This window comes from Lepidochelys kempii, chromosome 13 (assembly GCF_965140265.1).
Source record: "Lepidochelys kempii isolate rLepKem1 chromosome 13, rLepKem1.hap2, whole genome shotgun sequence".
Taxonomy (NCBI): Eukaryota; Metazoa; Chordata; order Testudines; family Cheloniidae; genus Lepidochelys; species Lepidochelys kempii.
Genome location: NC_133268.1, coordinates 33,628,153 through 33,656,035, shown reverse-complemented (window position 1 = coordinate 33,656,035; position 27,883 = coordinate 33,628,153). Strand labels below are relative to the sequence as shown.

The 27,883-nt window shown below is 50.5% G+C and overlaps 1 protein-coding gene across 1 annotated transcript; it reads right to left on the bottom strand.

The window, feature by feature from the left end:
- Nucleotides 1-2,051: 2,051 nt before the first annotated feature.
- LOC140897023 (olfactory receptor 5AR1-like) lies at nucleotides 2,052-2,996 on the bottom strand. Its single transcript, XM_073309278.1, has one exon. It carries the CDS (start codon nucleotides 2,994-2,996, stop codon nucleotides 2,052-2,054), a length of 945 nt encoding a protein of 314 aa, XP_073165379.1.
- Nucleotides 2,997-27,883: the final 24,887 nt, after the last annotated feature.

Below are 27,883 nucleotides of genomic sequence, written 5' to 3'. Positions count from 1 at the left end.
AGGCTATGGCGGAGTCACACCAGCTGGGGGTCTGGCCCATTGACCCCAGTGGGGCTATGGCTCAGTCACACCAGCTGGGAGTCTGGCCCATTGATTCCAATGAGGCTATGGCTGAGTCACACCAGCTGGGGATCTGTCCCATTGATTCCAATGGGGCTATGGCTGATTCACACCAGCTGGGGATCTGTCCCATTGATTCCAATGGGGCTATGGCTGATTCCCATCAGCTGGGGATCTGTCCCATTGATTCCAATGAGGCTATGGCTGAGTCACACCAGCTGGGGGTCTGGCCCATTGATTCCAATGGGGCTATGGCTGATTCACACCAGCTGGGGTCTGACCCATAGACTATAAGGCCAGGAGGGAACATTTGGCACATGCTGCCTGACCTCCAGCATATCCTAGGCCAGGGAACCTTCCCCTTGGCTCCTGTACTGAGCCCAGCTACACGTGTTAAAATGATAACATTCGTTTCTGGGGTTTGACATTAAGGAAGGACGAGAGACAAAGAGCTGAATCTAGGAGAAGAAGTATTGGATCCAACCATAAGGTCTAAAACACCCCAGCTAAATGAGTCATTGCTGCAGTCACAGCCAGGATTCTCCCCCCGGAATATTGCTATCACCACAGGGATCGCCTCACACACCTAACTGGTCACTAATGTGCAAGCGCCCAGTGGCACCCCACCCTCCCAAAGTTACAGTCACAGGAACCTTGCAATAGGTCCACCCAGAAAATCGTCACGGACATTGGACGGGACAGACAATCAGCTGTTTGGGGCAGGAACTTTCTTTCAATTCTATGCAGCACCCAGCACAATGGGGATTCTGGTCCATTACTCTGGTCACTGGGTCTACGAATTAACGATGAAATAATAATCAATTCTCAATTGTCAGCTACCCATAATTATTGGTCATTAAATCCATTTAATTAAATTTAATTAAATTAAATTATTTCACCCAACCATTTTTCCAAGGAGCAAAAGGGGTGTTTGACCAAATCAGGAACATTTGCAGGAAAATGTCATTTTTGTGGACAATTTCCAGTTTTCCATTGAAAACGCAGAGACTGAAAGTTTTTCAATTTTTTGAAAGAATGCCTGTTTAACCAACTGTTTTCAAAAACAATATTTTTGATCATAAATGTTTTTAAAAGGAATCGTTTTGACCAAATCCTGAGACATTTTACCCAAAACAGTTTTTTGAAACTGAGCATTTTTACCAAACAGTAGATGCTTTTACCAAAAACTGAAACATTTCACCCAAAATGCTTTCTGAAACTGAAAGATTTTTATCAAACACTAAATGTTTTAATTAATAACTTAATATTACAAACAACCGTTTTTGAAAAAAAATATTTTTGGGGGTTTATTTTTGTTGCAAAAACCAAATTAAACAAAAAAACCTGAAAATATTTTTGTAGGATTTTTTTCTACAAAACAAAGCTTTTATTTATTTATTTATTTCACGTGAAAATAATTGGCATTTTTCAACCAGTTCTATGATTTCTGCAATTAACAAAACAGCTTCATAACAGATGATACATATAGACTATGGATACACCATTATGGGGTCTTTGGAAGCCTTTTGGATTGCGGTTTCCCAGGTACAAATTTCAAGAAAGCAAAGCAGGAATGAGCAGGAGGGTTTCTCATGATTCTGTTACCCACTCTTTCTCCTAATGGGAAAATGACTCAGAAATTGTTGACGTTTTGTCTAAAAACTGAAATTGGACTTCTTTTAATTTTTTTAAAGGTTTTCAGCAAAGAAAAACAAAAACCTTTTATGCCAGAAACCCCAAAATGTTACACACAATACTGCTGAAAAATGAAAAGTGTTCAGAGAAAACCAGAAAAAAACTTTTGGATTTGGCAATTGGAAAAACAATCTCTTGTATGTACACCCCCACCCCAAGTTTTCCTTTCAACTGGGCGTGGAACCCTGGAGTCCTGACTCCCGCCACCCTGCTCTCCCAGCTAGACTCCATTCCCCTCCCAGAACCAGAGAGAGAAGCCAGGAGTCCTGGCTTCCAAGCCAATGCACCTGCCCTCCCTAGCTCCTAGCCAGGGCTTTCCGGAGCGCCCTTTTCACATCCTTGTTCCTCAGGCTGTAGATAATGGGGTTGAGCATGGGGGTGACAATGCCATAGAGCACGGGCAGTGCCTGATCCTGGTCCTGTGAGTAGGTGGAGTTGGGGCGGATGTAGGTGAAGATAATGGTGCCAAAGTAGAGGCTGACCACAGTCAGGTGGGAGGCACAGGTGGAGAAGGCCTTGAGGCGCCCTTCCCTCGTGCGGATCCTGAGAACGGCCATCACAATGTACACATAAGACACCAAAGTCCCCAGGAAGGAGCCCAGGATCACGGCACCCCCCAAGGCAAAAGTGACAGCCTGATTGGTCTGGGTGTCAGAGCAGGAGAGCTGGAAGAGTGGGGGGATGTCGCAGAAGAAGTGGTGGAGGATGTTGCTTCGGCAGAAGGACAGGATGGACATCAGGGATGAGTGCACTGCCGAGTTGGTCAAGCCCATGACCCAGGCGGCTGCAGCCAGCAGGGCGCACACCCGCCGGCTCATGAACGCACCGTATTGTAGCGGGTGACAGATGGCCACGTATCGGTCGTAGGCCATGACCCCCAGTAGCAGGCACTCGATCCCCCCAAAGGAGATGAAGAAGAACATCTGGGAGAGGCAACCGGCCCACGAGATGGACTTGTCCTGCGACAGGTAATTGGCCAGCATCTTGGGTACGGTGCAGCTGGTGTAGCCGATGTCCACCATCGAGAGGTTGACCAGAAAGAAGTACATGGGTGTGTGGAGCCGGGAGTCCAGGCTGACCAGCAGTAAGATGAGCATGTTGCCCATCAGGGCCACCAGGTAGATGGCTGTGAAGACCCCAAAGAGGATGAGCTGCTCTGCTGGGTTGCTGGAGAGACCGAGGAGGATGAATTTGGTCACTGAGGTGTCGTTCTCCCTCCCCATCGGCTCCACGGGGTCCATCCCCTGCAGGCAGAGGAAGGTCAGTGGTGTGAGAGTTGGCTTGAGACATTTACCCTCCCTGTGAGCTGAATTGTAAAGAGTGAGGGAAAGTCCCTACACAGTCACAGCAACCTACACTAACAGCGGTGGGTATGAAAGGGAGATGGAGACTGAATTGGCCCAAACAAAAGGCCTCCGGGTGTCCCTCAAGGCCTGTGACAAGCTTATGTCTGGGAAACGAGAGGACTGTTGGGCCAGAAATCAGTTAACCTAAATTGTGTGTTGGAAACTGGGGGACAAATCAGTGGGGGAGGGACCATTCTGAGTACCACTCCCTTCGGGGCCCTTCACGACAGAGACTTGGGGTGGGGGGGCAGGAATGAGGAAGAAGAGATGGAGGCTACTGGAGTGAAATTCACCATCGGGGCTGCTTCCTACCCCATCCCTGATCCTGAGAGATGTCCTGGCCAGCCCAGGCCAGAGAGAGGGACCCAGATAACATCGTCACCCCCGTCTGCTCCGGAGAACCACAAACACCACCTGGGATGAAACAGGATCGACTTTAACAACAGCAGCTCCAGCCTGTCTCAGCTCACTTCTCTCCCCCCGTGAGGTTCATTATCACCAGCACAGATACCATCTCAGAGACTGGCAGACAAGCCAGATTTCCTGCCCAGACTGTCCCAGCACAATGGAAAGGGAACTAGGGGGGTTGTGCAAACGACAGCCGGATTTAATGCTTCACAGTTCAAGGGTTTGGGCTTTTCCCCTCCTTTCCTGTGGCCTTAATCAAAGGTTAAGCACTGTTTTGCGGCATGTTTGCCATGGCACGAGCTGGGGGAGGTCTCTGGGTCCCAATCCCTGCCCCTTGTTTCACACTGGCTAGTGCTGGACAGTGATGGGCTCTGTTAGCACCTTGGCCCATTTACTCCACCTACATTCACACAACAGGGGCCACCAGCAGAGAGCTGGCGGGACCCTTAGGAGACCGAGCCTGCATTCCCAGTGCTGCCACACAGTGACTCAGGGCCAGACCTGCAGAGATGTTTAAAGGCCAGATTGCAAAGGCATTTGGGCATCTAATGGGATTTTCAAACCACCGAGACACCTACACCATAGAAAACAAAGTGAGTTAGGCACCTAGATGTGTTAGAAACTCTGACCTGGCACCAAAACATTGTTACAAATGCAGCCTCTCGTGCCCAGATGGAACTGGTAAAAAAAAAAATTGGCAAAACTTTTTTCCGTGAACATACATGTCATTTTGTCCAGACCAAACAGTTTATTGGCATTGGAATGGTTCCAACAAAAACTATCACTGGGAAGGTTTCTCCACCTCCAGGGGGGAGTTTTGGGTGACAAGGAGATGCCATAACAGCCAGGGGGTTGGGGCACTTTCCTGGGGTGGAGGAAACCCAGCTACAAGTCCCTGCTCTGACTAGGGATGGAACCTGGGAGCCTTGATTCCCAGCCCTCCAACTCTAACCTATGAGATCCTACTCCCCTCCTGGAGCCAGGGATAGAACCCAGGAGTCCTGGCTCCCCATCCCTCCGGCTCTAGCACTAAACTCCCCGCTCCGCTCCACCCCGAGCCAGGGCTAGAACCACACCTCATTGGACCCCACTCCCCTCTGAACGCTAGCTACATTATAACAGGGCACAACAGAGAAGCCAGTTCTTCATGTTCTCGATGTTTTTTCCCTTTGCTTTGTTGTTTGCTCGTTCCCCATAAATATCTCGTCAGTACCTGGGTCTTTCATCACTCGTTGCCCTGGCTATGGCTCCAATATTGAGCTGCTGGAAAAAAATCAACAAAAGCATTTTGGTTTGCAGTCTCCCTCTTAGTCTGAGGTACGCAGAGCAGCTCTGGGGGGGGGGGGGGGGAAGTGGCTGCAGTGTCCAGACCCTGGGTCTGTTCTGGTGCAGCAGAGACCTGGGGATTCCTGGACTAGCCTGGATGACTCAGAGGTCTGATGTGGGGGGGGAAAGGGGGACAGCAGGCCTGATTGATCCTGGGGTGTGATGGGGGGGGGCAGGGAATGCCAGATTAGAGGGGCCGATGAGCCAGCCTGGTACATACCTTCCTATGGCAGGAAATTGATCTGAGATATGAGCTTGCGATCCTCAGCCCATCCGCTCCAGGAATGGCCTTGTTGCCTGGTGTCTGCCTCACTGTCTCCCTCCAGAGCTCGTCTGCCATCCTGTCCTGACGAGAGCTTTGGGCAGCAAGCGCCTCCCTGCCCCTCTCCCACCAACAGCCCAGCCCCTGCTCTGTGCCCAGTGAGAGACACAGCCCAGCTGAGGGGTGCTGGGATTGGCAGATATTGCAGAGCCGTCTCCTGGGGAATCATCCTTTGTGCCTTACAGACGTCACTGCAGGCCATCCCTGGGGAGGCCAATTTGCCTCGTACAACCAGCATCCTTGGCCATGAGGAAAAAGACACAGGATCAATGCCCATCTGAAACCAAACCAGAGCCAAGCCAGAGAAAATCGCAGTGTTTCACTCTCAGGTCCCCTGTTTACAGGTGTTGTGTCTCAGGAACTTCTGGGCCAAGACACTCCAAGTTTGCCCCACTTACCCTAGCTCAGATGCGAAGGAGACAGGGCAATTTTCTAGGCAATGTGATTCAGCGTGGGGATTTTAGAGTGCTGAGAAAAATCAGGTGTTAAGCAGTGAGCTTGTGTCAGCCCTTAACTAATTCACATGGGCAGACCCTCAGCTGGGGGGCCTGAGATGTCAGAGGTTGATGGTTAGCCACTTTCCACATTGTGGAGGGTCACAAGGCAGCACTGGGCTGAGCTCTGCCTTAGCCCTGCTCTAGGGCAGTACACATCTCCTAAGGTCAGACTGCCCACTGGTGGGAATCAGGGTCATTTCACCGAAACCAGTGGGAATTGGGTGTCTAAAGCCGCTCGGCAGCTCTGAAAAACTTCAGCTGGCCTGTTTAAGGCCAGTTCAGCAAAAAGAAACTTTCTCTCCTATAAACTGGTTTATTTTTAACTAAACATATTTTTTTTTGAAATATGGGAGTTCATCAAAAATGAAAAAAATCATGAAAAAAGTCATTTGAGATTTTTTTAAAGTTTTCTGAAAATGTTTCAAACCACAAACGTATTAGGAAAATTCAGACAATTAGAAACTATTTGAAAATAAGAGAGTAAAAGGTAAAAATTTGGAGAAAGTAAGAAAACAAAATCCTTTTCACTTATTTGTTTCCCATTGAAAAACATTGGGAAAACAGTAGAAAGTGAAATAAAATTGTTTTTTGATTCCTTCACTTTTTCTCACTTTTTTAAAGTGCAAAAATGTCAAATAAATTGAGAGTGAATGCTACTGTCAGAACTTTCTACACTTTTTTTCTTTACTTGATGAAAAAAGTTGAAAAGAATTTTTTCAAATCTAATAATGTCTTTCTGAAGGAACCAAGACAATATCTGTTTCTTTTAAAAATAAAGAAAATGGCATTTTTAATTTTTTTTTTGGCGGGGGGGGGGAGCTGTGAGGGGCAGGGAGTGAAAATTTTCCAAATTTGTTCATTTCCTTGCAAAATGTTGCATGGAAAAATGGTTTCTGAGAAGCCCTGCTCTAGCTAGACTGAACAACTTCTCTTGCTGTCTCTCTGCCCCATACAGATTCTGCACTGGTGTAACAATGTCTGTTAGGGGTGTGATTTCACTGTGCTTAGCCAGCAGGCTTGGGTTTGGGGCCTGCTGCTTTTCCCTGATGGAGTCGGGGATCAGTGAATTCAGTGACTCACATGCAGCCTCCTTACCCCAGTCTGATTGATTTTAACAGTAAGAACAAAGCATTTCAAGAAAGCTGTTTAAAACCACACAGTTTCATAGAATATCAGGGTTGGAAGGGACCTCAGGAGGTCATCTAGTCCAACCCCTGCTCAAAGCAGGACCAATCCCCAATTTTTGTCCCAGATCCCTAAATGGCCCCCTCAAGGATTGAACTCACAACTCTGGGTTTAGCAGGCCAATGCTCAAACCACTGAGCTATCCCTCTCAGACAAAGCCCTCCCCTGGTTTATTGGGCACCTAGGCAGGCCTGGCTTATTCAGATACCCCCAGCGGATCCCCGTGTGTCAGTCTGGTTCCCCCAAACCCGTTTCTTGGTAGGGGGTCCCTTTGGAAATCCCTCCAGTCCTTCAGTTCTGCTGCCTTCCTGGGCTGTTGGCTGATGAGGTCAGATCTTCCCAGCCAATAGTCCAGGCATGGTCCCTTCCCCACCTTCCAGTGTTTGTCCAGGACTGTCCCTCGCTCTTCCTGCTTGATTGTCCATCCATCCCAGCAGAGTTATAGGGTAAACACCTGGAAAGCAGGGCCCAATAGAGCACCCAGCCCTACATCTGCTCTGTATCCATCCCACAAACTCAGCCTGGGGGCAGCTGTCCCGATATGGAGGTGCTTATGCAGGTGGAGCTCATTCCTCTTCGCAAAGGGAGATAACTACACTGGCTGGGACAGTTCTCGGGGTGCCCAGGGCTATGAATCCCCTTGAAATCCCCTTGCCTTCCATGAGAGGGAGACCTACCTGGGTGCCAGCTCCCCAAGGCAACCCAAACAACCACCTCTGGGCTCTGCCAACCCTCACTCCTCCTGGCAGGTTAGCATTAGGTGCACCCCACTCCACGAGCCCCGCTGGAGTGTTCCCCTGCAGCATCCAGCCCCTTTTCCAGGGGGCACTCACAGAAACACCATAGCTGCTGTCCCCAGGGAACCATGCACACCCCAGGTTGTCTGATTCAGCTCAGCTCTTTGGACAATCCTGCAGCTCTGAGAGCTAGTTGTGGGGGAAACAATCAGACGTTTATTGTCAGAGGTCAAGATTCAGGAGCTAGTGACTGAGGCCAATGGAAACAGAAGGGTTCCATGTCAAACAAAGTCAATACACGTATCCTGGAGACCAGACCTAGATGAATCCCACCCCAAGCCTTGGGCAGCATCTCCAACCAAGGCTGGCTGGGATCCCGTTCTCACAAATGCAAACGTACTGTCCAATTACAGCCTAAGTGCTGAATAATAGGGGGCTTTTCTTGTCCCACAGTTGTAGATCAGTGAAAAATCATAATCCGCTGAACATTATTGTCCTGGTAAACTACGTGTGGCAACATTGTATGTAAAGTTATAAGACTCTACTCTATAACACTGCTATAACATGTTCCACAGTTAGAAAGGTTGGCCCAAACCAGTTTTTCAGGGACAAAGACATACTGGCACCCCAGACAGGTATCAACAAAGTCAAGTGGTCTATCACTTTGTTAAATGACCATTCCTTGGTAGAAAGAAGGGTGTGAGTGATAACTTTACATATTGGCAGTGAAAAGAGCTAGAGGTCCCATGGAAACAGACTGGCTGTCACCTGAACGCCAGCTGGAGATAATCCTCAAAGAAGGGAGAAGGATATAAGAATGGAGGACACACACACCACAAATCACCTCTCTCCCCCCATCTCTATGCACAGCAGCTTCAATGCTTGAAAGACAAAGGAAACATCTTTGAACTGGGGAAGGAGTTTTAGCTCGGAGGTTTTTCAGCCAATACAGACTTCTATAAGCTTATGGGGAGATTAAACCTTTTGCTTTTAAGTTCACTTAGCTTGTTATGTTAGGGCTTTAGCTTGCATTTTATCTTTTTATTTGCTTTGTAAGCAATTCTGACTTTTATGCATTATTACTTGTGATCACTTAAAACCTATCTTTCTAGAGTTAATAAACTTGCTTTTATTGTTTTATCTAAACTAGCATGTGTTTGGATTGATGTGTTAGGAATCTCCACTTGAGATAACAAGCTTTGTGCATATCATTTTCCATTGATGAACTGGTGGACTTTATATGAGCTTGTATAGTCCAGTGGGTGCTGGTCAGTAGAAGACGCACATTTCTGGGGGAAGATCTGGGAATTTTCTGCTGTCTCCCTGTATGTCATTCATAAGTGACTGGCTATAGCACTCATGCAGTATAGCTGGGAGTGATTTTGCATGCTAGAGGCTGAGAGTGAACTAGCCAGAAGTGGAAGACAACACAGCAAAGCAGTGTAAAAGGCGCCCCATGCTGGAGTATTGAGGGGACACAGCCATCCAGCAGTCCAAATTGTACTCTGGGGAGTGTCCCACTGAGTGACTAAAACATATTTTTAAAAATGGGACTTTGGCTTCTAAGTAATTTAGTTGATTTTAATAGGCAGCAGGTTTAAAATAAACAAAAGGAAATATTTCTTCACACAATGTGCAGTCAAGATGTGGAACTCTTTGCCAGAGAATGTTGTGAAGGCCGAGAGTATAACAGGTTTCAAAAAAGAACTAGATTAATTCATGGAGGATAGGTCCATCAATGACTATTAGCCAGGATGGGCAGGGATGGTACCCCTAATGTCTGTTTGCCAGAAGCTGGGAATGGGCGAGAGGGGATGGATCACTTGATGATTACCTGTTTTGGCCATTCCCTCTGGGGCATCTGGCATTTGCCACTGTCGGAAGACAAGAAACTGGGCTAGATGGACCTTTGGTATGACCCAGTCTGGCAGTTCTTATGTTCTTATTTTGAAAATTTTACCTCACCTTTTAAACAATTTCCCATTTTAGAAACCCAGTGGGGCTCCTTTATGGAATACAGATTCCTCTTGAAGGAGTCTTTCAAGGCATCTTTGACCTTCTTGTTCCTCAGGCTGCAGATGAACGGGTTCAGTAAAGGTGTCACCATGGGTGTTCTGTATGCTGGCCACTTTGCTGAGGTCCAAGGAGTGGCTTTTCCTGGTTTGGACAAGATGAAGATGGAGCTCCCATAAAAGAGCATCCCCACAATAATGTGTGAGCTGCTGGTGGAGAAGGCCTTCTGTTGGCCTTTAAGAGAGGGGATCCTGAGCACTGTAGTGATGATGAAGGTGTAGGACACCACTGTCACTAGGAGAGAGCCCAGGAAAAGCAAGGCTGACACAGAGAATTCCACCACCTTGATGGTCCATGTGCCAGAGCAGGAGAGCTTGAGCAGTGGCATCACGTTGCAAAAGAAATGGTTGATGACATTGGAGCCACAATATGGAAGGTGGGAAGAAGCAAGGCCAGGAACCCGCACATCCATGAGGCAGCCACTAGCCGTAAGCAGGCGTGAGTGCTGATGAGGATGGCATATTGCAGTGGGTAGCAGATGGCCAAGTAGCGGTCAAAGGACATGACAGCAAGGAGGAAAAACTCCATAGAGCCCATCATGAAGTTGAAGTAGGCCTGGTGAAGGAAATGGTGTTCCTCTCGCTCAACATGTTGGCCAACATCTGGGGCATGACTGTACTGGTGAGGTGGACATCTAGGAGGGAGAGGTTGGCAATGAAGGGGTACATATAGGTGAGGAAACGATAGTCAGCCCAGACCAATGCCATGATGCTCATCAAGGTGCCCATCAAGGTGACCATGTAGGAGCTAAGAAAGGCTATGAAGAGGGGGCCTTGGAAGCTGTGGGTGCCAGGGAATCCCAGGAGGTTGAATTCAGTCACAGATATGTTCTGGTTCTCCATTGTTACCTCTGCAGGAAATGCTCACCTGGGTGGGGGGTGGGGAGAGAGAGGGAGACAGAGAGAGAGAGAGAGAAACAGAGAAAGGGACAGAGAGAGATGCCTCCTAATTTTGTTGTTGGTGGTGCCCTCAAGTCCCAAATTAAAAGAGCCAGATATTGAGTATTAATCAGTACAGATGGCTGGGAATTCTGAATGAAACAAATTCATTTGTCCCACAGGAAGTTTCAAATTGATTTAAACTGAACATTCCTGTTTTGAATTAGCATTTAAAAGTCAAGTGAATATTTTAATTTCATTTTGATTGAAAATGCCACATACCTTTTTTTCATTTTCATTTAAAAAAATAAACTTTTTAGTCAGTTTTCCCCCCAAAATTGATTCAAAATGAAAACAAACTCCTGCAGCAAAACCAAAATAGGACATTATTCCATGGAAAATATTGGTTTTGATGAACATGTATTTTTCAGCAGGAAAACTTTTCTGGAAGCCTTTTTTTTCTTTGACAAAATCTAGTGCTTAGTATGTGCATCTGCTATTGAATTAAGTTGGAGTTGTGAGTGTTTAGTACTTCTGAATATCAGGTTCTTAGTGGTGGGCAAAAGGGCTCAGAAGACAGAGCAGTTCTCCTCCACCATCACACAAACTTATCTGCCAATGTGGGATGACCTCTAGGGGTGAGAAGGTAACTGCAATCCAGTCACCATGTTTACACAGTCCTTGGCTTCCTTAAATGCTCTACCAGTAATGGTCAGGTTTACCAACACCCAACCCCTTTAGCTATGGATAGACCTGGGAATCCATGAAAATCAATATCTTCTCTGAGAAAATGTATTTTCAATAAACTATGTATCATAACTAATGTACTGATTGTGGTGAAGAAATCGCTATAGAAATTTCCAATAGAGGAATACAGACTTTCTTGTGCTTTATGGTTCATTCTTTTTTCCCTTATATGTATATACCACTTATCTGCATTTACCATATGACTTCATAGCAAAGTGGTTGAATAATACTGAGATCTTATCTTCACAAGGAATTGGTTTAAATTTTTGTTACATAATATTTCCATTTCTGCCTCTTAACTTTTACAAATTAAACTAAACTCGTCTTCATTAGCTTTTTCTGCTAATTCCAATCTAAAAGTGTAGTTATCAATAGGGAAGGGAGACATTTTTTCTTGGAATATTTTTAGCGTGTCCTTTTCACTGATAATATGTAAATAACATTTTAAAATAGTTTCATATATTTTCCAGATTTTTATTTTCAAGAAAAAAGGAAAGTTTCTTTCCTAACTATATTTAGTTTTTTAATTTTTCTACATTTCCTCCTTTTTTTCAAAGAAAGAAAGAAAGAAATGGAAATGTAGATAAAAGAAAATTATGGAATTTTACAATGAGAGGAAAACACAGTTCTTTTTCAAAAAAATTAAAATAAAAATATTTTTGTAACTTTTCAAAAATATTGTGATTTTTTTCTTTCCCAACAAGTTCTATATTTTCAATGTACTAAAGAGACTTCTCCTCAGTGAAAAATATTTAGCTAAAAATGGGCACTGCTTTCTAAAAAGACCTACACTCTATGTGTATCAAAATTGGATTTTCAGATCCAAAAATGAGTTATATCTATTTATACTCCTGTATCACCTCCTAACTAACCCAGCCCTAAAAGAAGAGCTACAAGCTACTTCTTGCAGTAACATCTTTAGCACACATCCCTCCCTGAGGCACATCCCATCATAAGCATAGGCAGGGAGCTGTTCATCCTGTTGACTTCTGTGAATCCCATTTGTAGGCACTAACAAGATTGGCTCCGTACCTCAGGGATTAGAGTACTGGTCTTATAAACCAATAGTCATGAGTTCAAATCAAACTGGGGCCTTGTGTCTTATTTTAACAGATGACAGAACAAGGAGTAATGGTCTCAAGTTGCAGTGGGGGAGGTCTAGGCTGGATATAAGGAAAAACTATCTGACTGGGAGGGTGGTGAAACACTGGAATGGGTTATCTTGGGAGGTGGTGGAATCTCCTTCCTTAGAGGTTTTTAAGATCAGGGTTGACAAAGCCCTGGCTGGGATGATTTAGTTGGGGTTGGTCCTGCTTTGAGCAGGGGCTTGGACTAGATGGCCTCCTGAGGTCTCTTCCAACCCTGATATTCTGTGATTCTACCTCTCCCCATCGGATAGGGAGCCTGCACACCAAATTCAGTTTTGGTGAATCGGAGAGATTTTTACAGGTCTAAAAGCCAGAGTACTATTGGGAATCTAGCCCTAAGATCCATAACTGTTTAAAATCAGCTTACTTCACAAAGAAGTACGGAGGCTGGAATATTCAAAGCATCCTGGGGGCTCAGACATCAAACTCCCAGCAAAATTCTATGGGAATTGGGCACCTAGCTTCCTCTCTCTTGAAAATCCCAGACTGAGGGATGGGGTGAGTTACCCATGGTCACGGAGGATGTCCACAGCAGGGCAGAAATGAAATCCATCTCCCTGCAGCGTTTGGCAGTGAACATGAGTGGGAAAAATCTATTTTTTTACTTATTTATTTATTTCATTTGTCATCAGAAAATTTCAAGCCAAATTAATTTTTTTCTTTCATTTTGAATCAAAATTTTCTTCTGTCTAAAGAAATGTCAAGGTAAAAAAAAGAGGTTTTGCTGGAATCAAAAGATTTGATGGGAAAATGTCATTTTTGATGAAAATCTGTGATGTTGCATGAGAAAACTTTCAAACTAAAATGAAACTTTTGCTTTCATTTGGATGTGTGCGGTGGTGTTGTAGCCCTGTCAGTCCCAGGTTATGGGCAAGACAAGGTGGGTGAGGTTATATCTTTAATTGGATCAACTTTTGTTGGTGAAAGAGAGAAACTTTGCTGAGCTAAAAAGCTAGTCTCTTTTACCAATGGAAGCTGGTCCAGTAACAGATATTACAGCACCCACCTTGTCTCACTCAGTTCATTTGGATACATTTCTTAAACTTCATACCCAGGAATTCACAGTTGTTACCAGCTTTGTGAAATCTAATTACAGAGCATCCCACCAGTTTGAGGAATCTGCCCTGTTTTGGACAGTCTGCCCTGATGTGCACACTTACAGTCATGAGCCACCCTAGATAGTGTGACACCTTCATCTAAGTAAAAAAAAGCCCAAACCAACCATCAGTGTAAATCAGACATGGCTCCACGAGGGTAAATGGGCCAGAACTGGTGGAAATGGACATGTCTTACTACATGGCTTCCATTACAAGGAATTGGTTTTAATTTTCTTACAGGACATTTCAATCTCTAATGTCACAGGTTAAACTAGACTTGTTTTTGGTTACCTTTTCTGCTAATCCTGATTAAAAATACAATTATAAAGAGAGGATGCAAAGATGTTTCTGTTTTCGTTGTTATTTTTTAAACTGTCTTTTTTATTCATAATAGATAAATAACTTTAAAAAAAATCCCTCCGCACATTTTCCAGATCTCCAATTTAAAGAAAAATAAAAGAGTAAATAACTTTTCTAAATATATTTAGATTATTTTTTCTTCACATTTACCCCTTTTTTCTCCCTAAGAAAAAAAGACAGAAAGACATTTAGATGAAAAGGAAACACTTATGGAAATTTTACTCGATGAGAAATACACAGTTCTTTAAAAAAATTTCAAAATAAAAATATTTTTGTAAATTTCCAAAGACTATTGTGATTCTTTTTCTTTCCCAACGAGTTCTGTATTTTCAAAATTTAAGTACTAATGAGGCTGTTCGCCACTGAAAAATATTAGGGAAAACTGGACACTTCTTCCTGAACAGTTCTACACTCCCTGTATATCAGAATTAGATTTTCAGTTCACAAAATGAGTGATAACTATCTATAGACCTGTAAGATCTCCTGAACTAACACAGCCCTGAGAAAATAGCTGTAAGCTAGGTCTGACAGTAATAACTTTAAAAAAACTCACTGTCAATGCATTTCAGACCAATTACACCTGTCTATAATGAATGAAGTCAACTGAAATATAAAAATAATAAAGGAATGGTATTCAACAGAGGTGACACAGAGTGAAGGGGCGGGATGGGGGCTGCACGGTGATCAGCAAGGGCGGATGTGAAGGGTACAGAGGATCACTGAAGGCCGAATGTGAAAGGGACATGGTTGTAGAGGGGAGTCTGAGGGGAGAGGTTTAAGGGTAAGAGGATGTCAGTGTTTAAGATGGACAGAGTGCTGTAAGGATGCCTCACTCTCTTTCCCTGAACTAATGACTCTCCAGAATCATCGTGAATGACTGTGAATTACCACTATGCATTGCAATATATACCCTCTGGCCTGGGCGACAGTGAGTATTGCTCTATTGCGTGATCAGTCAGGTGGTCACCTGAGATGTGGGAGACCCAGACTCAAGGTGCTGCTCTATTAGCTGTTTAATTATTTATATAAAAGTTGAACAGCTTCTAGAGGAAAGACTGAGAAGAACTCAACCCAGATGATCCCAAAGCCCAGTGTCAGGGGTGTTTTTCCGTAATGGGGGAAAACATACAGACTAAGAACATAAATAAATAAGAAAGTGTTATTTACTCCTTCTCATAACACAAGATCTAGGGGGTCACCCAATGAAATTAATAGGCAGCAGGTTTAAAACAAACAAAAGGTGGTACTGTGGTACTGATTGCCTGAGGATGTTATGAAGGTCAAGACTGTAACAGGGTTCAGAAAAGAACTAGATAAGTTCATGATGGCGCATAGGTCCATCAATGGCTATTAGCAGGGAGGATGTCACTAGCCTCTCTTTGCCAGAAGCTGGGAATGGGAGACAGAGAATGGATCACTTGGTGATTACCTGTTCTGGTCATTCCCTCTGGGGCACCTGGAATTAGCCACTGTTGGAAGACAGGATACTGGGCTAGATGGCCCTTGGGTCTGATCCAGTATGACCGTTCTTATGTTCTTCGTCCAACATTCAGTTACTTTATCATCATCAGGTGGGGACTGGGGAGAGGGATGAATCGAGGTTTCTTTGGTGAATGCCGTGACCACTGGGTGAAGCTTACCCCTACCACGATGGTGTTCGCCTTCTCGGGTTTGGGGAATCTTTTATAGATTCATAGATTCATAGATATTAAGGTCAAAAGGGACCATTATGATCATCTAGTCAGACCTTCTGCACAACACAGGCCACAGAATCTCACCCACCCACTCTTGCAAAAAACCTCTCACCTATGTCTGAGCTATTGAAGTCCTCAAATTGTGGTTTAAAGACTTCAAGGAGCAGAGAATCCTCCAGCAAGTGACCCATGCCCCATGCTACAGAGGAAGGCGATAAACCTCCAGGGCCTCTTCCAATCTGCCCTGGAGGAAAATTCCTTCCCGACCTCAAATATGGCGATCAGCTAAACCCTGAGCATGGGCAAGATTCACCAGCCAGATACCCAGGAAAGAATTTTCTGTAGTAACTCAGATCCCACTCAATCTAACATCCCATCACAGGCCATTAGGCCTATTTGCTATGAATATTTAAAAATCAATTAATTGCCAAAATCATATTATCCCATCATACCATCTCCTCCATAAACTTATCAAGTTTAATCTTAAAGGCAGATAGGTCTTTTGCCCCCACTGCTTCCCTTGGAAGGCTATTCCAAAACTTCACTCCTCTGATGGTTAGAAACCTTCGTCTAATTTCAAGTCTAAACTTCCCGATGGCCAGTTTATATCCATTTGTTCTTGTGTCCACATTGGTACTGAGCTTAAATAATTCCTCTCCCTCTCCGGTATTTATCCCTCTGATATATTTATAGAGATCCAAACTCTGGCGCACCGAGCGGGACTCCGCCACCTGCACACGGAGCTGGGGGTTGTGTAGCAGGGGCTCCGCGAGGAGATCCACTCCCATGGTGGCTGCTACGGACCTGGTCGTTGAAAACAGTTTCGAGGTCCGGAGGAGGTCCTGGTAGAAGACTGGCAGCCCGGAGAGGTCTCGCAGAAAACCTCTCGGACAGAGATAAAAGAGCTGCCGGTCGTATCGGAGCCCTTTGGAAGTGGCGCAGAAAGGCGTGCGCCAATATGCTCCACGTCGAACTACCTGCACTATAAGGAGCCTTTGCAGGGCCTGGAGGCAGAAGACACAGACCTGAGTGTGCAGACACTTCAGGCCCTGCCCTCCTTCCTTCAGGGGTAGATGAAGAACTCCAACAGGGGCCCAGTGCATTCCTGACCAAAAGAACTCTAGAATCGATGTCCAGAGGTTGGTCAGAAAACCCGGGGCCGGAACCAGGGTGTTGAGCTGGTACCAGAGCGTGGACAGGACTAGTTGGTTAAGCACCAGTGCTCTCCCTCGCAGGGAGAGACATCGGAGTAGCCTCGTCCATTTTCGGAGCCGCTCTATCACCCCGCCTTCTAAATTTTGCGTGGCAGAAAGGTAAATGCCTAGGTAGAGCAGTGGACCTGCACTCCACCGTATGGTCTGAAGCACGGGTGGGAGGGAGCTCACCTGCCGCCAGTCCCCCACCGCCAAGCCAGAGCTCTTGACCCAGTTGTCTCGGGCAGAGGAGGCTGCCGAATAGATGGCCTGGCAAGCCTGCACCCGCGCCAAGTCGCCCGGGTCCTGGACCACGAGGAGTACGTCATCGGCGTACGCCGACAGGACCAGCCGCAGCTCTGGCTCCCATAGCACCAACCCTGTCAACTTCCTTCGGAAGAGACAGAGGAAGGGCTCAATTGCCAGAGCGTACAGCTGGCCTGAGAGGGGGCACCCTTGCCGTACTTCTCGCCCGAAGCTGACCGGTTCGGTCAGGGTCCAGTTGAGCCTAACCAGACACTCCGCGGAAGCATACAGCACTTGGAGAAAACTCACAAACTGAGGTCCGAATCCAAACGCCTGCAGAGTGCCCAGGAGGTACCCATGGTCTACTCTATCGAACGCCTTCTCCTGATCGAGAGACAGGAGGGTGAACGACAGACCGTCTCTACACCCGAGTTTCAAAAGGTCTCGGACTAGAAAGAGGTTGTCAAAAATGCTGCGGCCCGGGACAGTGTAGGTCTGGTCTGGGTGGATCACGTCCGCCATCACGGACCCTAGCCACAGCGAGATTGTTTTTGCTACAATTTTGCAGTCCGTGCTAAGGAACGAGACGGGATGCCAGTTTCGTAAATTGCAGACGTCCCCCTTCTTCGGCAACAAGGTGAGCACCGCTCGCCTGCACGAAAGAGGGAGGACCCCGCCCTGCAAAGACTAGGCCCAGACAGTGGCTAGGTCTGGGCCAAGGATGTCCCAGAACGCGTGGTAGAACTCCACGGTCAGCCCGTCCATGCCCGGAGATTTATTGGTGGGCATGCGACGGAGGGCTTCCGAGAACTCGGCCAGGGTGAGAGGCAGCTCTAGCCGGTCTCGGTCGCCCACGCTGACCGTGGGGAGTTCCTCCCAGAGCACCCTGCAAGCGCCAGGATCGGTCGGATCCAGGGAGAAAAGACTTGTATAGAAGTCACGGGCCCTCCCACACATCTCCTCCGGATCCGTGAGGGGGGTGCCGTCTTCCGCAAGAAGGCAGGTGACGTGTTTCTTGGCCCCCCTTGCTTTCTCCAGGGCATAGAAGAAGCGGGAGCCACGGTCCATCTCCCGAAGGAGGCGGATGCGGGACCGAACGAAGGCACCTCGGGCCCGATGGTCCTTGAGGGCCCGGAGCTCCTTCCGCTTCTCCCGGCGTGCTCCGCAGAGGAACGGGTCCTCGGGGCTGGCGGCCAGGCGCCTCTCCATCCCTAAGACCTCCCGTTCCAACTGCTCGATCGCTGCATTTCGCCGTCGGCTGGTGCCCCGGGTGTAGTCACGGCAGAAGAGCCGGGCGCGCACCTTCCCCAGGTCCCACCATCCCCGCGCCGAGGGAAAGGCACGCCACTGCCCTCGCCAGGCCAGCCAAAACTCCCGGAAGGACATCACAAAGCCCTCATCCTCCAACAGGCTGTTGTTAAAGTGCCAATAGGCCGGCCCTGGCCTCTCTGCACGGAGGGAGGCTGTTATGGTGGCTAGATGATGGTTGGAAAATGGGGCCGGCCGAATGTTGGAGGAGTGGGCCTGTGAAAGATGGAAACGGGATAAATAAATGCGGTCCAACCGAGAGTGGTGTGACCGATGGGCCTCCACCCGGACAAAGGTGAACGTGGAAGTGTCATCTGGGTGGTGGTCACACCAGATGTCTACTAGGGAGTGATGTTCGACTATTTCTCGGAGAATGTTCGCAGTGGCCGGGCTCAGCTCGGCCCCGAGCGGTCCCGTTCCTCGAGGGTGGTTTTAAAATCCTCTCCCAGGACTAGGCACTCGTGAGAATCTAGGGTGCTGAGGAAGTCGGACACTCGCTGATAGATTTGTGGCCGTTTCGGGCTCGTAGTCGGGGCATAGATATTAACAAAGTTAACCACGAGCCCCTCTATACGGACTTGGAGATGCAGCAGGTGGCCCGGCACGGCCTCAGTGACCCCTAGCACCTCGGGCCGTAGGTTGGGGGAGAACAGGGTCGCCACTCCAGCTTGTTGAAGCGTGAAGTGGCTAAAGTCGACCCCGTCCCCCCACTCCAGCTGCCAGCTGTCCTCGGCGGTCGGATCCGTATGGGTCTCCTGCAGGAAAACTACAGAGTACCCCCCTTCCCGAAGGTAAGAGAGCACCTGGGACCTGTGGAGAGCCATCCTACAGCCCCTGGTGTTCAAAGTTGTGATAATGAGAGGTGTCATGCGGAGGGCTGGGGGTGTGGGGGTTCCTTATTGGTGGGGGTGTTCGTGGCCCTCGGCGGGTCACGCAGCAATCCGTGACCCATCCCGTAAGGGAGCAGATCATTATGGAAGCCGCGGGACCGCCCGCAGGCCACAGCATCGTGCTTTCCTTGCCCTTTACCCTCCTTTATAAGGGCCCTTGTGGCCTGGAGGATTTGATCAAAGTCCCCCCATAGCTGGAGAGCCAGCTGTACCCTATTGCGGGCGCCACGGATGTTTACTAAAAACTTCCGCAATGCATTTCACAGCTCATGGGGGGGTGGGGTTACGATTTTCAGGTTGTTCCCTGGTGGGAGATTCTACCCTCCAATGCCATTCTATCTTCCCCTCCCGACACCGGCGGATGGATCTGACTCGTGGGCATAGCGGAAGGCTCAGTATCAGTGCCTCCCTTCCTGGTCTTCCGGGGGGCCTCCGCATCGGATGGGTGCAGCGGAGCTCGAGCCTTCCGCTTGCCTCACTTCCCCTGGACTAGGGTCCAGCCCTCCATAGCGTCATCTGGGGGTTGGTTAGCAGGGGTCGTGTCGGGGGGCAGAGGTGATGGTTCAGGGGTTCGGGGGGGTAACGATGAGGCAGCATGGGGGGCGGGGGGTTCTCCTTGGGGCGGGCCTATACCCGGTAATATCTTTGCTGCACCCTCCTCCATAGGCTCTGCTGGATTGGTAATAGCAAGGGTGGAACTCCCTTGCTCGCCCGGGCATTGTAGGGAAGGTGTCTCTTGGGCCTGGACGGGAGCAGCGATGGGTCGAATAGGAGGAGGGTTGGTTTCAGGTGCCGGGCAGCCGGGGGCATCGGCAGCGATGGGGCCGATGTCCTGCCGGGTCTTGGGGGTTTCGGGTGCTCCTCCCCCCACAGGCCAAAGGGCAGTCTCTGTGGACATGCCCCGCTGAGCAGCAGAGGTAGCACTGGGCCTCTCCGGTGGAGTAAAAGACCCGATAGCGAGCTCCCTGGTAGGGGACTAGGAAAGACCCCTCGAGCACCTCTCTGTCACGCGCCCCTGCCGGCGGTAGAAGCTGCACTTGCCGGCGGAATGAGAGGACGTGACAGAGGGTGGGATCCTTGCAGCCCAACGGGAGAGGGCTGATGACAGAGACAAGTTTCCTCAAAGTGGAGAGAGCGGGTAACAGGGCAACATTGGGTAAGAAGGGAGGAACGGAGGTGAGGACGAGGCGAATGGCCAGGTCTTCTAGCGGCTCTAGGGGGACAAATATCCACCCCACCGCCAGGCCCCTCTCCACTACCTCCTGGGCGGCAGCCTCCGAAGCTAAGAAAAAAAAGACCTTCCCATACATCTTGGAGGCCGCCACAATAGCCGTGGGTCCGACCACCTTCGCCAACGCCTGCACATATGTCTCCACGTGGGGCGAGGCGGGTACCAGGAGGCAACGGACACCGTGCCTCCTGGTCAAGGCGGGGAAAGGGCCTCGGCCGCTGGTGATGGTAGCGGAGGCGGGCGGGGGGCGAGATGACGAGGCGGCAGGCAGGGGGGAGCCCATCACCGCTCGGGCATACGTCCTGGGGGCCGGGGGAGGGACAATCGTAGAGCTGGTGGAGGGAAACGCAGGGAGGGGCGCCACGGTTGATGACGAGGCCACAGCGGTGGGGGCAGCCCCTGCCATGGAGGGCTTAGTGGTTCTAGCGGGGCCCTTTCCTTTTTTCCCACCCTGGCCCTTCCAGCCAGCTGCGGGGGGTTTCCTAGAATCTGGGGGGGTGTTGGGCGCAGCAGCAGCAGTGATCACCCTGGTGCCTCCTGCCGCCGGTGCCCCAGCGGGGGGGGTGTGTGGCAAGTATCTTAACAATAGTGGTGGGGGGGGGACCTTGGGGTCAGGCGGGGGGGAGGTGGGGGAGGGACAACTGATTTTGTTGGAGGGGCCTCACCCCTCTCATTCCCCGCCATTGTGAGCAGGGAGAGATGGGGAGAAAGAGGAGGAGGGAGGGGGAAGCAGAGTAACCGCTCCTCCCTGCTGGGCTTCAGGCCGGGGGGGGGAGGAATGCCGAAGGTGTTGGACTGGGAGGGGGGGGGAAACAAATCAGGGTCCGGTAATAGGGGCAAGCTGTGGGATAAGCAATCCAGGGTGGGGGGGTGCAGACCCACACACGTTTGTCCAAAGAGTCTCGGTTGGTCGGCTGTTATGTCCGGTCCAAAAGGCAAAGTTCAAAGCGAACAGCTGGATCCGAAAGGAGATGGCAGGTTGCCAGCAGGGACGGACGGCGGGGGGGCCGTGACAGTTGTAGTAATGGTGGGGGGGTGGGCACCGATGGATCGGGGGGGGGCTCCGCGCCACACCCCCTGTGCCGCCACAAATGCAAGTAAACCACAGTCAAACTCCCCCCCACGAGAGTATAATTCAGAAAATTACTCAGTCTTATGGCCCCCTTCACAATGATTTGTAGCTTCCCTGGGTTATTTCTCCTGTCTGCTGAAATCTTCTTCTCCAGCTGAGTTGGCTGTGTTCCAAGGCTTCCGGCCGGCCGAGAAAAATTACAAAAATAAGCTGACAGCAAAACGGCTGGGTCTGGGGGCTTCCACTCCCCTCTCCGGATAACAGGTCGGCAATCTTTCCCCCCCTCCTCCGGGGATTTCGGCTAAGGTAAATAGCTGCGCCCGGGAACAGGTGTGAGGGGGGGTGCTGGCGGCAATTTGGCAGCTGACCAGCACTCAACAGCAACAGAGAAACGGCAGAAAAACGAAACAAAACAAAAAAGCATCTGGCCCAGTCGGGGGTGTGTGGGGGGGAAGCTAAGGCAGGGTCCAAAAGAAAGAAAAATCCAGGCCAGGGGGCTTTAGGAAAGAATAGAAAGCAGATAGCTGAGGAGCAAGCAAAAAGGACGTTCCGTTTCCCAACAGGGAAGGTTTTTTTGAAACAGAAGGAAAGTTTATTGGTAACGTTTACAGAATTACCAAAGGAAACAAAACAACTATGCAACAAAACAACGAAATCAGAAGGTATAACACAGCAGCTTTCAGAAGGGAGAAGTGTTCAGGCTAGCCCGGGCCCAGAGCGGGGGGGCTTCCTCGACACTCGTGGTCTTCCACCCTCCTGAGTTACCTGGTGGCCTAGAGCGGGGGGGCTTCCTCGACACTCGTGGTCTTCCACCCCCTCGAGTTACCTAGTGCCGTGCCCAGTGTCACCGATCCTCCCTCTCCTGAGAGTGCCTGGTAAGATGGGCACGGCTGCGGGGTGGGCGGTTTAGGGGTGGGGGGGTAGACACCCATGTATTATAGGACCCCTCCTAGATGACAGGAATGATGGTATCCACAGCGGCAACGGCTGGGGCTGGCGTCTCTCGCTCTTCCCCTCAATCAAAGGGTCAGACGGAGGGAACCGGACGGGGTCACCGAGCAGAGAACCCCAGACAGCGCCCACCGCTCCTCGAAGGCATCAAGGGAGTCAGTGGATGCCGCCCAGAGGAACTCCGCCTGGATATGTGAATGTACTGAAGATCGGAAAACGGCCCCACAATCGCAGGACGTTTCATGGGCCAACCTCCTCTCTCTGGTTTTATAAATGGCTGTTTTAGCCAAAGCTAGGAGGAGGTTGACCAGAAGATCCCGCGACTTTGTGGGGCCACAGATGGGAAGTGTATAGATAAAAAGGTGGGGGGAAAAATGAAGCCAGAAGCGTAATAGAATATTTGCGAGGAGCCGGAAAAGGGGCTGCAATCTGGCACACTCTAAATACACGTGCCCCAGGGTTTCCCTCACATTACAGAAAGGACAAGTGTCCGGAATGGGGGTAAACCGTGTCAGAAACACGCCCGTGCTCACAGCTCCGTGAAGGAGCCGCCAACTGATGTCCCCGATGGGCCTTGGGACCAAGGTGGAATACAGGCTGGCCCACCGAGGTTGCTCACCCTCCAAAGGTGGCAGGAGATCCCGCCACTTTGTATCGGGGCGGGACACCAGGGTGTGGGTGTGAAGCGTAAGTGTATATAAGTATTTCCGTGGTGCAATTTGAAAGCTAACCGGCTGCAGTTCGTGCAGCCGGCTTGCAGTGAAAGGGTGAGGGGTTTGTTGGGATCTACGGGGTGGGGGCCCGATGGAAAGGTCCAGTGGGCCTGGGGTAAGGGATGGGCGGGGTGCGCCCTCGCACAAGGCTCGGCTAACATAAGCCCGAGCAGCGGGGGTCAAGGCGGCCTTCACCTCCTGAAGTATGCGCCGGGGGGTACGGAGGCTGGAGAGCCCCATGCGCCGAGCGAGCGTCAGGGGATCCAGCCAGTCTCTCCGGTCGTAGTCCAGGAGGTCTCCGACCCTCGTGACTTCCGCCAGGACCAACCTCTGGCGCACCGAGCGGGACTCCGCCACCTGCACACGGAGCTGGGGGTTGTGTAGCAGGGGCTCCGTGAGGAGGTCTGCTCCCACGGTGGCCGCCACGGACCTGGTTGTTAGAAACAGTTTCCAGGTCCGGAGGAGGTCCTGGTAGAAGACCGGCAGCCCGGAGAGGTCTCGCGGAAAACCCCTCGGAGAAAGATAAAAGAGCTGCCGGTCATATCGAAGCCCTTGGAAGCGGTGCAGGAAGGCGTGTGCCAGTATGCTCCACGCCGAACTACGTGCACTATAAAAGAGCCTCTGCAGGGCCTGGAGGCGGAAAACGCGGACCTGAGTGTACAGACACTTCAGGCCCTGCCCTCCTTCCTTCAGGGGTAGATGAAGAACTCCAACAGGGGCCCAGTGCATTCCTGACCAGAAGAACTCCAGAATCAATCTCCGGAGGTGGGTCAGGAAACCCGGGGCCGGGGCCAGGGTGTTGAGCCGGTACCAGAGCATGGACAGGACGAGTTGGTTAAGCACTAATGCTCTCCCTCGGAGGGAGAGACATCGGAGTAGCCTCGTCCATCTCCGGATCCGCTCTATCACCCCGCCCTCTAAATTTTGCCAGTTCTCCGGCGGGGAAGGATGCGTGGCAGAAAGGTAAACGCCGAGATAGAGCAGTGGACCCACACTCCACCGTATGGTCTGAAGTGCGGGTGGGAGGGAGCCCACCTGCTGCCAGTCCCCCACCGCCAAGCCAGAGCTCTTGACCCAGTTGACTCGGGCGGAGGAGGCTGCCGAATAGATGGCTTGGCATGCCTCCACTCACGCCAAGTCGCCCGGGTCCTGGACCATGAGGAGTACGTCATCGGCGTAGGCCGACAGGACCAGCCGCAGCTCCGGCTCCCGCAGCACCAACCCTGTCATCCTCCTGCGGAGGAGACAGAGGAAAGGCTTGATCGCCAGAGCGTACAACTGGCCCGAGAGGGGGCACCCCTGCCGCACTCCTCGCCCGAAGCTGACCGGTTCAGTCAGGGTCCAGTTGAGCCTAACCAAACACTCCGCGGAGGCATACAGCACCCGGAGAAAACTCACAAACTGAGGTTCGAATCCAAACGCCTGCAGAGTGCTCAGGAGGTACCCATGGTCTACTCTATCGAACGCCTTCTCCTCATCAAGAGACAGGAGGACGAACAACAGACCATCTCTCCGCCCGAGTTCCAAAAGGTCTCGGACTAGAAAGAGGTTGTCAAAAATGCTGCGACCCGGGACAGTACAGGTCTGGTCTGGGTGGATCACGTCCGCCATCACGGACCCTAGCCGCAGCGAGATTGCTTTCGCTACGATTTTGTAATCCGTGCTAAGGAGTGAGACGGGACGCCAGTTTCGTAGGTCGCGGAGGTCCCCCCTCTTCGGCAGCAAAGCGAGCACCGCTCGCCTGCACGACAGAGGGAGGATCCCGCTCTGCAAGGACTCAGCCCAGATGGTGACTAGGTCTGGGCCGAGAATGTCCCAGAACGCGCAGTAAAACTCCACGGTCAGCCCGTCCATGCCCGGAGATTTATTGGTGGGCATGCGACGGAGGGCTTCCGAGAACTCGGCCAGGGTGAGAGGCAGCTCTAGTCGGTCTCGGTCGCCCACGCTGACCATGGGGAGTTCCTCCCAGAGCACCCTGCAAGCGCCAGGATCGGTCGGGTCCGGGGAGAAAAGGCTTGTGTAGAAGTCACGGGCCCTCCCACACATCTCCTCCGGATCCGTGAGGGGGGTGCCGTCTTCCGCAAAAAGGCAGGTGACGTGTTTCTTGGCCCCCCTCGTTTTCTCCAGGGCATAGAAGAAGCGGGAGCCGCGGTCCATCTCCCGAAGGAGGCGGATGCGGGACCGAACGAAGGCACCTCGGGCCCGATGGTCCTCAAGGGCCCGGAGCTCCTCCCGCTTCTCCCGGCATGCTCCGCAGAGGGACGGTTCCTTGGGATCGGCGGCCAGGCGCCTCTCCATCCCTAAGACCTCCTGTTCCAACTGCTCTATCGCCGCATTTCTCTGTCGGCTGGTGCCCCGGGTGTAGTCACGGCAGAAGAGCTTGGCGCGCACCTTCCCGAGATCCCACCATCGCCGCACCGAGGGAAAGGCACGCCACTGCCCTCGCCAGGCCAGCCAAAACTCCCGGAAGGGCATCACAAAGCTCTCGTCCTCCAACAGGCTGTTATTAAAGTGCCAATAGGCCGGCCCCGGTCTCTCTGCACGGAGGGAGACCCTTACAGTGACTAAATGATGATCGGAGAATGGGGCCGGCCGAATGGCGGAGGAGTGGGCCTGTGAAAGATGGAAACGGGATAAGTAAATACGGTCCAACCGAGAGTGGTGTGACCGATGGGCCTCCACCCGGACAAAGGTGAACGTGGAGGTGTCATTTGGGTGATAGTCACGCCAGACGTCCACTAGGGAGTGATGGTCGACTATCCCTTGGAGAATATTCGCAGCGGCCGGACTCGGTTCGGCCCCTGAGCGGTCCCGTTCCTCGAGGGTGGTGTTAAAGTCCCCTCCCAGGACCAGGCACTCGTGCGAATCCAGGGTGCCGAGAAAGTCGGACACCTGCTGATAAAATTGTGGCCGCCTGGAGCTCATTTGCGGGGCATAGATGTTAACAAGATTAACCACGAGCCCCTCCATACGGACTCGAAGGTGCAGCAGGTGGCCCAGCACGGCCTCATTGACCCCTAGCACCTCAGGTCGTAGGTTGGGGGAGAACAGGGTCGCCACTCCAGCTTGCCAGGTCGCAAAGTGTCTAAAGTATACCCCGTCTCCCCACTCCAGCCGCCACCTGTCCACCTTACCTGAGCACTGATGCATACCGTGGAAACTGCAGCAGACTTTATATACACACAGAGAATATGAAACAATACCTCCTCCAACCCCAGTCCTGCTGGTAATAGCTTATCTAAAGTGATCATCAGGTGGGCCATTTCCAGCACAAACCTGCTCCCTTACATACAGTGCAACTTCCCCACCTTTTCTGGCCTCCCTGAACAGTTTCTGGCCTCCCTGAACAGTTTATACCCATCCATGACAGTACTCCAGTCATGTGAGTTATCCCACCAAGTCTCTGTTATTCCAATCACATCATAATTTCCTGACTTTGCCAGGACCTCCAGTTCTCCCTGCTTGTTTCCCAGGCTTTGTGCATTTGTATATAGGCACTTGAGATAACCCGCTGATCCTCCAACTTTCTCAGTATGAGGCAGGAGCCCTCCCCTCTCACACGCTCCTGCTCGTGCTTCCTCCCGGTATCCCATTTCCCCACTTACCTCAGGGCTTTGGTCTCCTTCCCCCGTTGAACCTAGTTTAAAGCCCTCCTCACTAGGTTAGCCAGCCTTCTCGCGAAGATGCTCTTCCCTCTCTTTGTTAGGTGGAGCCCGTCTCTGCTTAGCACTCCTCCTTCTTGGAACACCATCCCATGGTCGAAGAATCCAAAGCCTTCTCTCCGACACCACCTGTGTAGCCATTCGTTGACTTCCACGATTTGACGATCCCTACCCCGGCCTTTTCCTTCCACGGGGAGGATGGACGAGAACACCACTTGCGCCTCCAACTCCTTTATCCTTCTTCCCAGGGCCACGTAGTCCGCAGTGATCCGCTCAAGGTCATTCTTGGCAGTATCATTGGTGCCCACGTGGAGAAGCAGGAAGGGGTAGCGATCCGAGGGGTTGATGAGTCTCGGCAGACTCTCCGTCACATCGCGAATCTTAGCCCCTGGCAAGCAGCAGACTTCTCTGTTTGCCCCATCAGGTCGGCAGATAGATGACTCAGTCCTAAGTGCAGGACTCTGCACTTGTCCTTGTTGAACGTCATCATTTTTCTTTTGGCCCAATCCTCTAATTTGTCTAGGGCCCTCTGTATCCTATCCCTACCCTCCAGCATATCTACCTCTCCTCCCAGGTTAGTCTCATCTGCAAACTTGCTGAGGGTGCAATCCACACCATCCTCCAGATCATTTATGAAGATATTGAACAAAACTGGCCCCAGGACCGACCCTTGGGGCACTCCACTTGATACCAGCTGCCAACTAGACATGGAGCCATTGATCACTACCCGTTGAGCCCGACAATCTAGCCAACTTTCTATCCACCTTATAGTCCTTTCCCCATCATGTTATTCTCCCAGGGGATCTTGCCCACCAGTTCCTTGAGGGAGTCAAACTCTGCTTTTCTGAAGTCCAGGGTCCGTATTCTGCTGCTCTCCTTTCTTCCCTGTGTCAGGATCCTGAACTTGACGATCTCATGGTCACTGCCTCCCAGGTTCCCATCCACTTTTGCTTCCCCTACTAATTCTTCCTGGTTTGTGAGCAGCAGGTCAAGAAGAGCTCTGCCCCTAGTTGGTTCCTCCAGCACTTGCACCAGTAAATTGTC